This window comes from Coregonus lavaretus, assembly GCF_964263955.1.
Source record: "Coregonus lavaretus genome assembly, chromosome: 33".
Classification (NCBI taxonomy): domain Eukaryota; kingdom Metazoa; phylum Chordata; class Actinopteri; order Salmoniformes; family Salmonidae; genus Coregonus; species Coregonus lavaretus.
This window is the reverse complement of record NC_140020.1, coordinates 30,424,214-30,443,104: the sequence shown is the minus strand read 5'-3', so window position 1 is coordinate 30,443,104 and position 18,891 is coordinate 30,424,214. Positions and strand designations below refer to the sequence as shown.

General features: G+C 40.5%; 1 protein-coding gene across 1 annotated transcript in view; it reads right to left on the bottom strand.

Moving 5' to 3' along the window:
* Window positions 1–627: 627 nt before the first annotated feature.
* The window catches only part of LOC311108674 (MAM domain-containing glycosylphosphatidylinositol anchor protein 2), a gene marked incomplete at both ends in the record, with an annotated part of 397,367 nt that continues 379,103 nt past the window's right edge, over window positions 628–18,891 (bottom strand). Inside the window, 4 exons of the mRNA XM_084151384.1 lie at window positions 628–716; window positions 2,093–2,192; window positions 2,321–2,451; window positions 13,400–13,561. Coding sequence (XP_084007510.1) covers window positions 628–716; window positions 2,093–2,192; window positions 2,321–2,451; window positions 13,400–13,561 — 482 coding nt within the window. The remainder of the gene's footprint in view (window positions 717–2,092; window positions 2,193–2,320; window positions 2,452–13,399; window positions 13,562–18,891) is intronic.

Here is an 18,891-nt window from a genome sequence, read left to right as displayed (position 1 = left end):
GCTACTGGGGAAGAAGGGAGAGGGATCTGGGATAGATAACTAAACGTTGTCTGAGTTTCTGTTTCCTACAGTACAGCACCAAGCCGAGAGAGAGACATGTCAAGGTGTGGAGGTCAGGTGAGGGTGGCTGGGCAGAGAGAAAAGTGTCCATGATGCGCATCAGGAGCAACTCAATGAAGATAAGATAAAACACAGAAAAGCTCAATTCCTCCACACCTTTCAATTTAAGTTTCCTAACTGACTGGCAAAATTGTCCTTGTGCTTTACAAATAGTTCTCCCACTGCGATAGTGAACACTCCCACTAAAGTTCAGGCGTCACAACACATTGCTTTGCTTCGCGCTCGTAAAAGTGCTCACAATCATGTGATTGGGGAACAATTTTCTGGAAAAGTTGTCTCTTAAAAAAATGCGCAAATCTTCTTTTATTACTATTTATGTAGTATTTTTTTTCCCTTTTTTTGATTTTCGGCCCTCGGTGGTGGTCTGTGCTTGGAGCACCTCGCTGCCGCCTTCTAAATGCATGAATCTTTGGTGATTGGATGCTGAGGGTACAAGAACACAGACGCCAGGGCCGAGGTCAGGCTGAGGCCGGACCGTTCGCCTCCGCCAGACGATGCAGGGCAGGGTCACCTTCGACCCCACAGGAAGGTCATCGCCAAGGTGACACTCAGCGGCCATATATGGGCGGATGTGGGCGGGGCTGAGGATCTGAGATCTAAAGGGGGGCGGAGACAGAGACAGAATTATAAGACGTTCAATAACATTTGATGTCATCATGACCCTGAAATCCCAATTTTGGCTTTCCTCCCAAAAATATCTCCAAAAAACAATATCCAGGTGAAGTCAAAATGATACATTATAAGACATTTTATTAAAACACATGCTTTTTCCATGGTGGCAGTGAGGATCATGTAAGATTCATGGTGAGCGATGGTAAATCCATTATACATGGAGAGAGTCAGAGTCTGTCCTCGACCTGGGTGACTAACTCTTTAACTACTAATTAAGTGATTAAACTGATCTGAATGATAATGGCACCAGATACACTGCAGACAAATGCACAGCACACTGTTGGACTCAGAAGTATAATGACTGGATATTGTTTAGTTTACTTTAGTTTATTAAGATATTCTTCCTGGATATTGCAACTGGAGATATGCTAGACATTGTACATTTTCTGTTTTACATAGTAGATTTTGAAATAGTGACCAGTCTATGCTCAAAATCATATTCATAGCTGCATCGTTATGAAGGTATTCATTTTACTAAAAAGCAATATCACATTAGAGAGGTCCGTTACAATTGTACATAAGTGTTTCCCTTTATTCAATTCCTACAAAAAACAAACACACATCCTTCAATCAGTTATCTCAAATAAAACTAACACGTTTATTTCCCGTTTTCCAATTTTCAGTGTAAATGAAAGCAGATGGGAAAAAAAGAAAAAAGAAATAAACGGAAAATGAAAATGACAAAAACGACAAACTACGCACGGCTACATTTCAAAGAAAAAAGGTTTGGTATATGTGTGTGTAACAGGTCCATTTAGAACAAAGCTTTAACCAGAGATCCTCTCCCTCCTGCAGTGAGGAACATAGTCCTCCTCCTCCTAACTTGCCAATATGGCCGCCTCGTCAATTGCAGGCCCGTTTTTCTATTTTCCCTCACTCTCTCGGTTTGTTCCCCTCATTCTGCAATTACAGTGCCCCACTCCCTGCGGTCTTTCGCTCGTTCAGTCGCTCCGTTCCATCGGGACTACTATCATTCATGTGATTACAGCCCCGTTGCTATGGCAACATCCCCAGGGTTTTCTTTATTACTAGAGAGAGACTAGCTGCCAGGTAGAAGTGCTCCTCCTCATAGGCAGAGAGAGAGAGCACAGATTACAATCAGCTTAATCTATCTACCCCCAAATCCTAACTGACTTCAGAACTGACCTTGGTTCAGCCTCTAGGAGCAACCCTAGGCACATTTCTAAGATGAGCTTACCCTCTCCCAAATCCTTATCTTATCCATCAGGGTGTTAAACATACAACTGTCCTTAGATCAGCAATTAGGGATAAACTCCTCCTTCTGTGTTTTTGTGCTTACTAATGGGGGGTAGATCTCGACACTCTCCCTCCTCAAGGGTGACGTCATCAATTGCGATGTCCCCCTCGATGCCTGGACCTCGGATACCCTCCAGCACCACCTGAGGTTGGAGAAAAAGAGAGAGATGGAGGGAAAGATAGAGAGACTTTAAGTTAGGATTCGTCCCATTACTGACTCCTGAATCATCCAATCACACAATCATCCAATCACATGTCCAATCTTACTCACCTGGAAAGAGGTGGTTGGGTGGATGCTGACTTTGGCTTGTTTCCAGCGGTCGCCTTGGTTACCACTCAGCGACCACGCAGGCCCCTCGGCCACTGCCTGACCCTTCTGTCTCAGGAAAGCGTTTAGGGTCCCTACAGATTAGAGAGCGACCACATGGTCACACACGGTCAAAAGCTGTCAGATATGGTCACACATGGTTAGGGTCAGATGCGGTCAAGTGTTGCCAATAAGCATCATCCATAATGTAATATTGCAGCGAGCTTTTCAGGGTCCCTAGAGGAAATAGACCACACGATCAGATATGGCCAGACACAGTCTGAAAGGTTCAGAAGGTCAAATCCTCCCAATAATCAGCTCAAGGGCTTTTACCGATTCCATATCACAGTATGAATCAGGATATTGTTTTTTCAACAGATGCTTAGGCCAACCCTTAACTTAAGTAACATCGACTGACAGATATTCAATATCATTATGGTCATTTAGCAGATACTTTTATCTCAAGTGACTTACAGCTAACACATGAAGACACAATCGAACCCACAACCCTTTTGTTAGTCCCATGCTTCAACCTATTGAGCCATCTTCTACACCACAATTAAACGCACAGCATGGCCCACTGGGGTGACTTTTCTCTGCTTGTGATCTTAACCTTGTTTGATACGTTACACGTATCAATGCTGCTAGTCCAGACTAGTAGTGTAACTGTCTTTACATTGGACCTGTGTACAGAAGGCTTTTAACACCATGACACTTCAATCAGATCGACAGCGTCATTGCATAACATTTTGTGTAGCTTCACAACTATACTGAATGCATGTATCTACCATCTACCATACAAGTTGATGCATACGTTGGATACATCCAACGTATATATCCACACAGAACGCACTGCAACTGCCTCTGCAACGCAATGCTGCAAGGCAAACGCAGCATTCCATTGGAAATGAATGTACTTCTGTTGTACCAAAATGAAATGACGCTGTCGATCTGATCAATGTGTGAAGGAATAATCTGCAGAGGAGCTGTAATGTTCAGTTGAGTTCTATTTAGTTATAAGGAATGGGTCAGCTTTCAACTGTTGCTGCTCATTTGAATTTTAACCTGTTTTCAATGCGTATAAATTATTGAAAAGTACAGACTTGAAGTTGTCGTTTTCTTAAACAATAATTATCTTTACTCCTAATAAGGAGGCAATACATTTGACTGCTTCCTAAACTCACAACTCCTCAATATTGAGCGGTTGACGGAGCACATACAGTGCCTTCAGAAAGTATTCACACCCCTTGACCTTTTTCAAATTTTGTTGTGTTACAGCCTGAATTTAAAATGGATTCAATTGAGATTGTTGGTCACTGGCCTACACACAATACCCCACAATGTCAAAGTGAAATTATGTTTTTAGAAATTGTTACAAATGTATTAAAAATGAAAAGCGGAAATGTCTTGAGTAAATAAGTATTCAAACCCTTTGTTATGGCAAGCCTAAACAAATTCAGTAAACATTTGCTTAACAAGTCACATAATAAGTTGCATGGACCTTGTGTGCAGTAATAGTGTTTAACATGTTTGAATGACACTCTGTATCCCACACATACAATTATCTGTAAGGTCCCCCAGTCGAGCAGTGAATTTCAAACACGATTCAACCACAAAGGGAGGTTTTCCAATGCCTTGCAAAGAAGGGCACCTATTCAAAAAGCAGAAATTGAATATCCCTTTGAGCATGTTGAAGTTAATAATTACAGATTAGATGGTGTATCAATACACCCAGTCACTAATAAGATACAGGCATCCTTCCTAACTCAGTTGCCAGAGAGGAAGGAAACCGCTCAGGGATTTCACCATGAGGCCAATGGTGACTTTAAAACAGTAACAGAGTTGAATGGCTGTGATAGAAAACTGAGGATAAATCAACAACATTGTAGGTTACTCCACAATACTAACCTAATTGACACAGTGAAAAGAAAGAAGCCTGTACAGAATACAAATATTCCAAAACATGCATCCTGTTTGCAACAAGCCACTGAAGTAATACTGCAAAAAAATATGGCAAAGCAATTCAGTTTTTGTCCAAATCCAATACAACACATTACTGAACATCACACTCCATATTTTCAAGCACAGTGGTGGCTGCATTATGGCATGTGTATGCTTGTAATCATTAAGGACTGGGGAGTTTTTCAGGATATAAAAAAAGATACAGAATAGAACTAAGCACAAGCAAAATGCTAGAGGAAAACCTGGGTTCAGTCTGTTTTCCACTAGACACTGGGAGATGAATTCACCTTTCAGCAGGACAATAACCTAAAACACAAGGCCGAATCTACACTGGAGATGCTTACCAAGAAGACTGTGTATGTTACTGAGTGGCCGAGTTACAATTTTGACTTAAATCTATTTGAAAATCTATGGCAAGACCTGAAAATGGTTGTCTAGCAATGATCAACAACCAATTTGACAAGGTTGAATAATTTTGAATAGAATAATGGGAAAATTTTAAAAAGTCCATGTGTGGAAAGATCTTACAGACTTACCCAGAAAGACTCACAGCTGTGATCACTGCTAAAGGTGCTTCTACAACGTATTGACTTGGGAGTATGAATACTTACACGACCAGTCAAAGGTTTTACAACACCTACTCATTCAAGGGTTTTTCTTTATGTAGAATTATCTACAATGTAGAATAATAGTGAAGAAATCAAAACCATGAAATAACACATATGGAATCATGTAGTAACCAAAAAGGTGTTAAACAAATCAAAATATATTTTATATTTGAGATTCTTCAAATAGCCACCCTTTGCCTTGATGACAGCTTTGCACACTCTTGGCACTCTCTCAACCAGCTTCACCTGGAATGCTTTTCCAACAGTCTTGAAGGAGTTCCCACATATGCTGAGCACTTGTTGGCTGCTTTTCCTTCACTCTGCGTTCCGACTCATCCCAAACCATCTCAATTTGGTTGAGGTTGGTGGGTTGTGGAGGCCAGGTCATCTGATGCAGCACTCCATCACTCTCCTTCTTGGTAAAATAGCCCTTAACACAGCCTGGAGGTGTGTTGGGTCATTGTCCTGTTGAAAAACAAATTATAGTCCCACAAAGCCCAAACCAGATGGGATGGCATATCGCTGCAGAATGCTGTGGTAGCCATGCTGGTTAATTGTGCCTTGAATTCTAAATAAATCACAGACAGTGTCACCAGCAAAGCACCCCCACTCCATAACACCTCCTCCTCCATGCTTTACGGTGGGAACTACACATGCGGAGATCATCCGTTCACCCACACCGCGTCTCACAAATGTCCACCGGTCTAATGTCCATTGCTCGTGTTTCTTGGCCCAAGCAAGTCTCTTCTTCTTATTGGTGTCCTTTAGTAGTGTTTTTTGTTGTTGCAGCAATTCGACCATGAAGGCCTGATTCACACAGTCTCCTCTGAACAGTTTATGTTGAGATGTGTTATTTACTTAAACTCTGTGAAGCATTTATTTGGGCTGCAATTTCTGAGGCTGGTAACTCTAATGAACTATCCTCTGCAGCAGAGGTAACTCTGGGTCTTCCATTCCTGTGGCGGTCCTCATGAAAGTCAGTTTCATCATAGCACTTGATGGTTTTTGTGTCTGCACTTGAAGAAACTTTCAAAGTTCTCGAAATTTTCCAGATTGACTGACCTTCATGTCTTAAGGTAATGATGGACTGTCATTTTGCTTTGCTTATTTGAGCTGTTCTTGCCATAATATGGACTTGGTCTTTACCAAATAGGGCTATCTGCACCCTCCCCCCCCCCTCATGAAGCTGGTTGAGAGAATGCCAAGAGTGTGCAAAGTTGTCATCAAGGGAAAGGGTGGCTATTTGAAGAATCTCAAATATAAAATACATTTTGATTTGTTTAACACTTTTTGGTTACTACATGATTCCATATGTGTTATTTCATAGTTTTGATGTCTTCACTATTAATCTATATGTAAAATAAAGAAAAATCCTTGAATGAGTAGGTGTTCTAAAACATTTGACCGGTAGTGTATGTAAATTAGATATTTCTGTATTTCATTTTCAATAAATTTGCTAACATTTCTAAAAACATGTTTTCACTTTGTTATAATGGGGTATTGTGCGTTTTTATTTAATTAATCCATTTTGAGTTCAGGCTGTAATGTGGAATACGTCACGGGGTATGAATACTTTCTGAAGGCACTGTAACTTGATCTGAAATGTCAGTTTAAGAGTGGAGGGTCTAACTGGTGTCTTGAGGTGGAATTCACTTCGAATTAATCTTTGCCTTCTGCATTCTAAATTACAAATCCCATGTCTTCTTCAGCATTCTCAGCAGAAAACTGGTTGTGAGTGGTGGCAAATGTTCACTGGGGGTCGTATGATTTGATACATCTATTATTAGGTTCTGCCAGGTGACGACGAATTATTCACAAACACATAATAATACAGTTTAATTATAACTAATGGCCGATAAGTGAAGAGAATTCTTATTTAAAAAACCAACAACTTCAAGTCGGTACTTTTCAATAATTTATACGCCTTGAGAACAGGTTTGAATTCAAATGAGTAGCAACAGTTGAAAGCTGACCCATTCCTTATAACTAAATAGAACATTACAGCTCCTCTGCAGATTATTCCTTCACACATTGATCAGATCGACAGCGTCATTGCGTTTTAGTACACTAGAAGTACATTCATTTCCAATGGAACGCTGTGTTTGCCTTGCAGCATTGCGTTGCAGAGGCAGTTGCAGTGCGTTCTGTGTGGATATATACGTTGGATGTACCCAACGTATGCATCAACTTGTATGGTAGACGGTAGATACATGCGTTCAGTATAGTGCATAAATACGCAAAATGGTACGCAATGACACTGTCTGTCTGATTGAGGCTTCATGGTGTTAAAAACCTCCTGTACACAGGTCCAATGCAAAGACTCAGTTACACTACTAGTCTGGACTAGCACCTTTGATACGTGTAATGCATCAAAGAAGGTTAAGATAACCAGCAGAGAAAAGTCAACACAATGTAGGCCCAATAAATAATATGGTCCTATTGTTATTAGACGCTATCATTGCAGAATATTGAATTATTACAGAATGTTGAAATATAGCAGTATAGTTGCTGGTGAAACCCTTGTAGTAGGCCAAAGAGACATGTGTTTGCTCCACAGCAAGGCTTCTCCTTAAGCACAGCAGGACTGTTACTCTGAGGCCTTGTTTAAGTAAAAGAAAGAGAGAGAGATAAAGAGACAGAGAGTGAGAAAGAGAGAGGGAGAGAGGTGTCTCATTAACGTACAGGTCACTATGTATGCTTCTGAGAGAGAGAGCTATATGTCTTGTCCTTTGTCCATTAGCTTCCTCATCAGCTTACCGTATGGCAAGGGTTCCCAAACATGTTTGGCCTGCGACCCTATTTCGATATAAAAAAAACTTTGCGACCCCACCATGTAAAAAAAAGTAATGTAATCAACGGCCAATGTTTACTTTTTTAATTGGGACTATGACAGTCTATTACAAATCAGTCTGACAGTACGTTTGACAGTATTTCAAGCTGAAGAAAGGATGGTTTGAAGTGACAAATGGTATTGGGAAGTTCAGAAGATCATCAGGCAATAATGTTGTATGATATTCTGTGTAGAAAAGAATATCATCATTGCTTATCTTTTCTCCCCGATCTGATTTAGTGCCTGGTCTTGTCAACTCTGTTCTAATGAGTCCCGTGGGGCATTGTAGAGGGCATTGAACACATACTGTACATGTTCCTGAGAGTCCTATCTTTCAGTGATGGGGTCATAATATGTTGTAGCTTAAACATTTCAAAAGATAGAGCCACATTTGTAGGAAGGAACAGAAACCCCACATGTGGTCGCGACCCCTAGTTTGGGAAACGCTGCTGTATGGTAAGTGTTTCACCACGACAGCACAATCTGCTCAATCTGGTGTGTCAAAGTGTTTTACATGGCAGAGGAGAGAGGAGAGGATGGTGGGTGTGTTGAGAAGTTTTACATGGCAGAGGAGAGAGGAGAGGAGAGGAGAGGAAGGGAGGGTGTGTTGAAGCGTTTACATGAGAGAGGAGAGGGATCTTGCTGAGATGGTCTCAGCCTGGCTGACAGTCTTTGAACTTCCTGCACTGTAATGTACTGTCCTGTAGGTAGTGTAGTGATGTCTCCTGTACTGTACTGTAGGTAGTGATAACCGTGTCATCGTGCTCAAAAGGGGGTTCTGATGGTGTCGATACCTGCTGTATGTTTTTGATAGGGCTACTCACAGCAATAAAATGGGGGAGTGTGTGTGTGTGCGCGTGTGTGTTACGAATGCAGCTCTCCAGCCAACTCCTGCATTCCCTACAAGCATATTTTGTCATCTCTGTCCGTGTATTTGGAGCTGTTGCAGACTAATATTGAAGAAACTTTGAAGTAACGTTTGTGTCTTCTTTCTTTCCAATAGTAACAAGTACAGCCTATATAATACAGATGAGCAATGTGCCACAATATTCCTTACTGACGTCACAGAACTGAATGTAGTGTATAAGGCTTTTAATGCGGTATTCTGAAGAAAAGGAGGAAAGGGATCGTTCTATTAATTCTCCATCCGTCCACTCCTAATAATTACCTTTGGGAGAATCTCTTTTCTATAGACTCACAACAGTAAACCCAAAAGGGATGAACAGTTTAATACAGGGTAGGATTAAATCCCCTATAACCACTGGACACTTCCCATTACATACACCTAGAGAGAGCTCAGCTCTATAGAGAGCTACACAAAGCACATATAGAATTAGCACTCCTAGCTAATAATATATGCCATTTAGCAGATGATTTTATCTGTTTCAAGTATGGGTGGTAGCAGGAATCGATCCCACTATACTAGCATTGCAAGAACCATGCTCTACCAACTGAGCCACAGAGGAGTACTAATGAATGAAATAGGCCTGATCCCCTGGCCGCTTTGCAGAGCTCCACATAAAACAGACTCTTTGGTGTGTGTGTGTGTGTGTGTGTGTATGTGTGTGTACTCTGGGACTTTAATCCCGTAAACAAACGTGACACCAGCTGCAAAGGCAAACTTTGAAGTGTGCTTCAGTAATTAGTTTTGACCTTCTCCCAGGTCGCTAGCATGAGTGTGAGCGAACTAACTCTTTATTAATTAAATCTGAACCGCTGATCTACAGAGCAGAGGCACACCTCTACTGTGAGTCACACAGCAAGTCCCTGGGAACAACACACAGAACAACAGTCAAGGTAACACAAATACCCACTTTTCGAGAGTGAATGTTTGTTCCTATGGATCTGCTGTAGTAAAGCATTACATTTAGGCTAAATATCAAAGCAACAAGGGTATGAATGGCTCCATTTGGCCCATGAAGCGTGTGTACATGCGAGTCACATACAAGGAATGTTGGTTGGAATGCAAACGGGACTCTTACATCAAGGTACCATCAATGAAGGCTTTCTAAAAGGCTTTCTAAAAGTGCTTAATAGACAGTTATAAATCAACATTCAAATTCCAAGTATCAAAAACTCCTAATATTTAATCAGTGGTAGTAAGTAGAAAATGTATCTCAACATTTCCTGGGTTCTGGATTTCAAACGAACATTCCACATTCCTTACCTGCAGAGAGAATAGAATTCCTCTCATAGAGAGGGAGAGAGAGAGCAAGAGAGAGAGAGAGGGAGGGAGAGAGAGAAGAGAGAGTGAGAGAGTTAGGAGAGAGTTAGGAGAGAGAGAGAGAGAGAGAGAGAGAGAGAGAGAGAGAGAGAGAGAGAGAGAGAGAGAGAGAGAGAGAGAGAGAGAGAGATACTAGCATAATACTAGCATCAAGGAGGAGGGAGGAAATGTCTGAGTGTGTCTCCAGCCCTTGACATGTGGCCCATTCATCATAACAGGCCTGGGCCCGGGCTATGGGCCTGAGCTACAACACAGACGGATGAGCGGGGGATGGAGGAGATGGAGAGGGGGGCTTGGCTGGCGATCAATCTGAGCAAATTGGAAATGTCACGGCCTACTCAACCCCGGCCGAGCGTTGGAGGATCTCTCATCTCCACACTGACCCCCCCCCCCCCCCCCACCTCCTTTCCTCCCTCTCTCCCCCTTCCTCCCACACTCCAGATGTTTGGAGCCAACCCCACATGGCCATCCCCACATGTCCATTCCACTAGGGTAGGCTAAGTATGTCGCTCTCCACAGGGAAGGTGTGTGTGTGTACGGTGCATTCGGAAAGTATTCAGAGCCCTTTACTTTTTCCACATTTTGTTACATTTATTCTAAAATGGATTAAGTAAGAATGTTCCTCATCAATCTACACACAATACCCCATAATGACGAAGCGAAAACAGTTTTTTTTTTAAATTTCTTTGCAAATGTATAAAAAAAACAAAACAGAAATACCTTATTTACAAACGTATTCAGATCCTTTGCTATGAGACTCGAAATGGAGCTCAGGTGCATCCTGTTTCCATTGATCATCCCTGAGATGTTTCTACAACTTGATTGGAGCACCTGTGGTAAATTAAATTGATTGGACATGATTTGGAAAGGCACCTAAAGGACTCTCAGACCATGGGAAACAAGATTCTCTGGTCTGATGAAACCAAGATTTAACTCTTTGGCCTGAATGCCAAGCGTCACGTCTGGAGGAAAGCTGGAACCATCCCTACAGTGAAGCATGGTGGTGGCAGCATCACGCTATGGGATCGAGGGAAAGATGAACGGAGCAAAGTACAGAGAGATCCTTGATGAAAACCTGCTCCGGAGCGCTCAGGACCTCAGACTGGGGCGAAGGTTCAACTTCCAACAGGACAACGACCCTAAGCACAAAAAGTTATTCAACAAAGTACTGAGTAAAGGGTCTGAATACTTATGTAAATGTAACCCTCTCACCAGGCTCAAATTTGACTCTCACGATATTACCTTACTTAGAATATCTGAACAGCATGAGATATTAGGTGAGAAGGACATCTCCAATAAGAATCCCTATAGTAAACTCACTAGGGTGATGACAACTAGGGTATTAACGTCAGATAAAATGATTATAGATTTGGTTATTATTATAAGGATATGCTTTCCCATGCATTAAATGTTACTGAAACAGTAATTTACTCCACCAATGCAATAGACCTAAGGTTCAATATCTATATTATTACATTTTCAATCTACCTCATCAAAATAAATACAAATAATAACTTTTTTCACAATACATGTCCAAATTACTTGCAAGCTTGCTTAAACCCTGGGTGCGCGTTGGAGCTAAAAAAAAAAATTACGACGTACATAAAGTCCCAAAGCACCCCACATTTGTAGTTACTCACTACTCGTAGATATTGCCTCAGCATAGTATAGCAGTTCCCTGCAGGTGTCCTCACAAGATCCACAGCAAACACAGCTATCAATGCAGCCAGTACTCCGTAGCAGCAACAGACATCCCGTGGAAACACGAACTTGTCGATTGTCCATAAGCAATTCTATCCAGGTCTCGCACGATGCTAGGCTAACCTCGAGGATGTCGAATGTCTCCACAATGCGAAGGCAGCTTCAGTCTCCACTAGGTCTTTCTTAACAAAATAATAACACACTCTCTTATAGAAAATAAAATCAGGATTTCCCTTCAAAACTCTGTAGGTATGTTTTTGTTCTCTCTTTGTCGTTTACTTTAGTTGTTTTTCTTCACCAACACCGATTACGTCTCTCCTCTCTCTTCTTTCAACGTTTCCCTCTACTTTTTCCCAGGCCTTTTTGTTAACCAGTCAACTCTCCCATTGGCCTCAACTTAACAAGCTACCTCATTGGTCAAAACTTTAATAAGATACGTTGGAAACTTAAACTTAAAAGTAAACCAACCTATTCACTTGTACATTAAAGAAACATTGCTTCAAAATAAATGCATTAACGACATTACAAATCAGGAGCAATTCGATCACCTTTTAAATCTAATACCAATTAATTATAACAAATAAACTCTATACTTGGTTTTAGCAACACATTTCAGTGTTTTATTTTGAATACATTTGTAAACATTTCTAAAAACCTGTTTTTGCTTTGTCATTATGGGGTATTGTGTGTAGATTGATGAGGGGAAAAAAACGATTGAATCCATTTTAGAATAAGGCTGTAACTCAACAAAATGTGGAAAAAGTCAAGGGTTCTGAATACTGAATGCACTGTATGTGCGCAAGTGTTTGCTTGTGTGTGTGTGTGTGTGTGTGTGTGTGTATGCGCATATGTCTGTAGCTAAATCAACCACATCGATCGTCTTGATGCGAACTCTAGCTCAGCCCTTTGTCAGATGGATTATACAGTAGCTAGCTAGCACCCTCAGTCTCAGTTCGCTCGCTTATGTGTTTGGTGCATGGCAATGTGGTTTGGCACTCACTTTAGAGCTCTTCACAGCAAACATATTTATCTCTGCAGGCTACCTTGGCGACACTCAGAGACAATGAGAAGGTAATGTAAGAGGTGTGGTACCCTACTCTATTATCAGTAGAGAGGAGACCAGTCCTATTTCCTCCCTCCCTCCCTTGCTGTTGCTAAGCTGCTGTAGTATACTACCTCCCTGGTGGACTGATAAGCTTCACTGTGGAGACTTGAGTTACAGTATACACACACACTCACAAATGTGGATGCACGCATGCAAACACACTGGAGTGTACAAGCCTGGGAGAGGATACTAGCTGGTACTAGCTGGCTTCACTGCAAGATATCCAATCTTACTCTCGACTCACACGCAGGCACACACACACACACACACTGATTGGGTCCAGTGTGAGGAGAATTTGGGAGCAGAGAATAAGTAGCAGAGTGCCTCTTCACTGGGAGAGAGGAAATGGTTGTAGACTGGGAAGCTTTCAGATAAACGTTTGCTCTCCCTATGATTCATGTATTGAGGAGAGAATACAGAGAATGCATATATCGGTAACAGGAACATGTCCTTGGTTTGTTTCTTGATGTTTTGTGTTGGAGGGAAAAAGACTGAGATAATAATAATAATATGCCATTTAGCAGATGCTTTTATCCAAAGCGACTTACAGTCATGCGTGCATAAATTTTTTGTGTATGGGTGGTCCCGGGGATCGAACCAATGTCCTTCTTACCGATGTGTTTGCCGTACATGTGGAAGAAGAAGCCGAAGCAGTATGCTGGGGGGTTTGCGATGCCATACGGGTTCTTTGGCACCACGTTGAAGAAGGGACTGACCAGCCTCGCCACCTCACCCTCCTTCCGGGGCCGGGACGTCTCGATGTACATGTAGAAACCTGTAGGATTGGGAGAACACAACACAATACACCAAATAACAAGGTTATTTACTACATGCCAAAGGTTACTCCCCATGTTATATATGGAGGTGTTCTGTATAACAGGCATGCTCTCCTGGGAGATATAGGGTGTGCACCCTCTGGCGTGAGTTGCAGATTGACAGAAAGTGTAGTCAACTTTGTTCTAAAGGCAGAAATAATCTGATTGGTTTAGGGCAGAACAAATTCGATTGGTTTCTAAAAGGTCAATAGGTGGAGTTGAACAGATGCACAACTTTTGAAAACAAGGTTTGAACTGAGAAAATTGTAAATAAAACTTTGAGTTACAAGTTGTAATGTTTTGAAATCATTATTGTGTTACAGTAGTCAGACAAATGTGACAATATCTCTAAGATACAGCTGGTCTCCTGACTTGAAGCAAAGAGTAAAATGTAGCAAGCTAGCAGCAACATGCTAAGCTAATCAGAGCAAGCTAGCTAGCTAGCTAAGCATTTAGCAACCTCTTAGCTACTCATGTTGAAATAATAAATAGAGCTAGCAAGCTAGGTGTCAAATATACAAATAAGTCAGCTAACATTTGCTTTATTGAAATGTTAAGTTGAATAAGCTATATGAACTTTAAAAAACAGGGATGGACAGTTATGCTGCCCCGGGGGCAGTAATGTAAAATGCTACGCTAAACAGAACTAGTTGGCTAACAGATAGCTATCTTGTACTAATGTTGAGTCATAGAATGAAGCTAGCTAGGTCTCAAATATGTCAGTAAATCAGCTCCCACTTAGTTTATCAAAATATTTAGTTGAATAAGCTATATAACCCAAAACATGTGAATGGACTGTTATGCTTCCCTGGGGGCATAAACGTAAAATGCTAAGCTAAATTTAACTTTTCTGAACAGAGGGCTACCTCCTACGGGCACACTTTATTTGGATAGTCCATCTGTAGATGCTCTACAGATGGTCATAATATCAACAAACTATCTGTTAATAAGCAACTTACTATCTGTTGATAAGCAACTTCTTGGTAAGGTTAGAGTTAGGGCTAGGGTAAGGGTTAAGTGTAGGGTTAAGGTTAGGGTTAGGGCTAGGGTTAGTAGATAGTTAGTTGAAATGTTACAGATAGTCTGTAGAGCATATACAGATGGACTATCCAAATAAATTGTTACCCCTACTAATGTTAAATTATAAAATAGAAATAGCTAGCAAGTTAGTTCTCAAATCTGCCAGTAGGTCAATTAATCTTTTCACACGTCAGTTCCAAATATCTCTAATGGTTGCCCCAGCATGAGTTGTTTTATGCACGTGATGTCAGAATGCACTGTTCCAAAATGTGATTGTTACGCAACAGGACAGTTAACACACGCTACCTGCTAATTATCTATAGGCTACTATAGGTTTCAATTTGTCAATTTCAAATTATTTTCTTACAAGTTTTATTTTCTAACAACAGTTTGAATTGAGGTGTGTTCCGGCTCCTCATTGATTCACATTAAAAGTAGCCCATTTCAGTGTTGATGACAATTTCTGTTTGAGGCTTTACTGAGCCAAACAAACTTCTGTCTTCGAGGAGAGCCCAAGCAGTTCTCCAGTGTTTCCGCAGATCAAGTATGCAGACATTTGTACAGTCTTGCACGAACTGGCACATTTTCTGTCTGGCGCTCACATTGCCTTCATTGTTGTTTTCCTTACAAATAATAACTTTGGACATGTGTGCGTTCCTATCAAAGTAAGTGCCTTATTTTCTGTATATCGTATTGTCGTTTCTACTGTAGCATACAATATGTATGTATGTATGTATGGAGCGTAACGTATTTACAGTTTTAGTCACAGTTTTATTCATTTTATTTACTGGTGACAAATAATGCATTCTGATTATTGCATAGGTTGTAATGGACACCTATGATGTGTGTAAAATACTTTTTTGAAGGTTGTACTGATTATAATTAGCTAATGCTAAGCTATTTGCCAGCTATGTGTGGCACCATGTTTGTTGGACGTTCTAAATATGCGTTCTAATCACACCTGTTTGAGTGTACACAACAGGGACCACTGTAGAAAAACCCGCTTTTTGGTACATGTGAAAAGGTTAACATTTGTTTTATTAAAAGTTTAGTTGAATAAGCGATATAAACTCAACAATTAGAACAGACTGTTTATGCTGCCCTTGGGGCAGACATTTTATTTTGGATCAAGATCACTTGGTGCCTTAAGGGTAGACTTCACGCACAAAAAGTAATACCAAATCTTAACTGCCCTTCGGGCAGCCATTTGAATTCACTGTTTAAATGCTTTCCCAGGGGTAGTATAAAGCAATCCTTCTACCCCCCTCCCACACCCCCCCATAAAAAAAGAGAAAAAAAGTGGTTGTCCCACTTGCTATCATAAGTTGAATGCACCAATTTTAAGTCGCTCTGGATAAGAGCGTCTGCTAAATGATATTCATGTAAATGTAAATGTAGTAATGTTAGTTTGGGTCAAAATCACTTGATGCCCTAAGATTAGACTTCAAGCACAAAAGGTAATACAAAAAAGTCAGTCATGGACTTATCTAAATTATATCCTATGGTTTTCTTTACCCAAACTAACATGAATGCCCCTGGAGCAGCATTTAAACAGTGCATTCCAGTTTCTAGTTTAAGTTTAATCTCTTACCACTTATTTTTGCTTCTTACATTTTTTCCATTTACTGGCATTTTTGAGACCTAGCTAGCTAGCTACCTCAATTCTACAATTCAGTAAGAGGTGGCTATCTGCTTAGCCAGCTAGTTCAGTTTAGCATTTTAGGTTTTTGCCTGTAGTGAAGCATAACAGTCCATTCCAATTTTTAAGTACATATAGCTTAATCAACTAAATATTTGTAATAAGTGGGAGCTGAGTTACTGGTATATTCGAGACCTAACTAGCTAGATAGCTCTATTCTATGACTCAACATTAGCAAGAGATAGCTATCTGCTAACCAAATAGCTAGTTTTAGCTTAGCATCTTACGTTGCTGCCCCCAGGGCAGCATATCTGTCCATCCCCATTTTTTAAAGTTCATATGAATTATTCAACATAACATTTAAATAAAGCAAATTACTCACTTGTTTGTTCGACACCTAGCTAGCTAGCTTTATTTATTAATTCAATTAGAGTAGCTAAGAGGTTTCTAAATGCTTAGCTAGCTAGCTTGCACTGATTAGCTTAGCATGTTGCTGCTAGCTCGCTTCAAGTCAGGAGACCAGTTGTATCTTAGAGATATTGTCACGTTTGTCTGACGACTGTAACACAATAATTATTTTTCTGCCTTTAGAACAAAATTGACTAAACTTTATGTCAACCTGCGCATGGGTAGGTCCCATTCACCAAGCTAATGTACAGTAAGCATGTCTGTTTGTTGGTGAACTAAAGTCACACATTATATCTCTCCAAATGTATCTGTCTATGTTCAGTCAAGTCAACCATTTTCAACACCCTTTCCCTAATAACTCCACACCCGACAGCAGGTGTCCTCAATGAAACTCACTCAGTGGACCCTGACCACATAAACCGTCATTCCCTACAAGCGTATTTTGGCATCTCTGTCCGTGTATTTGGAGTCTGTAGCATAGTATTACCTTGGCCCAGTGGTACAGAAAACAGGCTTCCACATGCTTCGGTTTGGCTGGCGCCTAGCCGAATGAGTGTGCTTGCATACTATTTGTCTGTCTTGAGATGTCGTAGCCAGTCTTTGTTGTCATTCAACTATATAGTCAGAATAGTTTTTGCAGAGGAGATCTTAGTTGTGCAATTTTACATCTAACTAAGATGTTTGGTGCAGTATTTGTCAATGAAAAAAATTGCATGAAAACTAGTCGTGTATCGTTGAATGACAACAAACACTTAACTCAATCTTTTTTTGTGTGCGCACGAACACCCGAAAAAAACCTTGCGAAAGACCAAAATGACCATAATATATGCACAAACTGTTTCGGATGGGAAGCATGTGGACGCCTTAAAACAACACCAGAGAGGTTTCTGCCAGGCTGTCTTCAGGAGCCAAGGAGTGCTTTCTGCTGGGCCTGACTAACAGCCACATGTTGCCATTAAATCACATAATGGAAACCATTGGTTGTGCTCTTTGTATTTAGTAAAAATCCCATTCTATAAGAATCACATGGAATATTGTTTAGGATATCCGATGTAATATTGTTTTATTAAGATCCCTGAAAAACGGAAATGAGTTACCTCTGGTTCGTTCAGCCATTCCTATGGTGAAAATTAATGGGGAAAGAATGTTTTTTGGGGATAAACCACCGAATATTAGGTCTGAGGTTAACACAGGCTTAGGAGATCTTATACATTTTGTTCTATGAGATAATATTAGTCAGTTAAAATTACCTGTATGTATTATGAAGCCTTAATGTGCTTTATGTTCTTGTTTTGATTACATAAATGCTTCAAAATTCTCAAAAAGTGACATTGGCTGATGAAGATTATCTCATAGAACAAAACATATAAGATCTCCTAAGCCTGTGTTTACCACAGACCTTATTTTCGGCATTTATTCAAAAACCCTCCATAAACCTGATTAATTTCCCCTTTGACCAACGAGCCATGACGGAGTTAGTGCCTACAAAAAGAAACCATTACTATTGCTCTCTATTGTGGCCTAAAAAGAGCACTACCACTTTCAGAAGTGCGCCCGATAATGTAGGAAATAAGGAAACGCCTCCTTCTCAAAACGCATTGGATGAGAAAGCCAGATGTCCCGCCCCTCTGACCTTCTCCTCCAATGGGTTTTGAGCGAGGAGAGAAGATGCGAGGAGAATAATTGAGATATCCAAAAGACACCGGGGCCGTGTCCAATACCCATACTTGTGAAAGCTTTATAGTATGTGACATTTCGAAAATCGAGTATACTGAAAATGACCAGATGTCATACTCATTTCAGTTTTGACAACAGCTGATTAATTAGATATGAGGATGCACTATGAAATTCTATGCACTCACTAACTGTAAGTCGCTCTGGATAAGAGCGTCTGCTAAAATTATGAAAATGAAAATGCACTACAGAAAACAACGAATAGCGGGTAACAACTCAATCGCACACGACACATTCTCAGTATACAAAAATATAACATTTTACAGTATTAGGTGGTGGGCCGAAGCCGAAAAACATGAAGTTGATCGATCCCCTTCGAGGGAGGAGCTGATTTTTTGTATATGATAGTAAAACATTCTTATGATGACTATAAAAATGTTGGCACCTTCAATTCTTGCACATTATCATAAAAAGTATATTTCAACACCCTGTCTGCTCAGGCAAATTTGCCGAACTGCAAATTTGTAAACACAGCCTCAAATTTAAAAT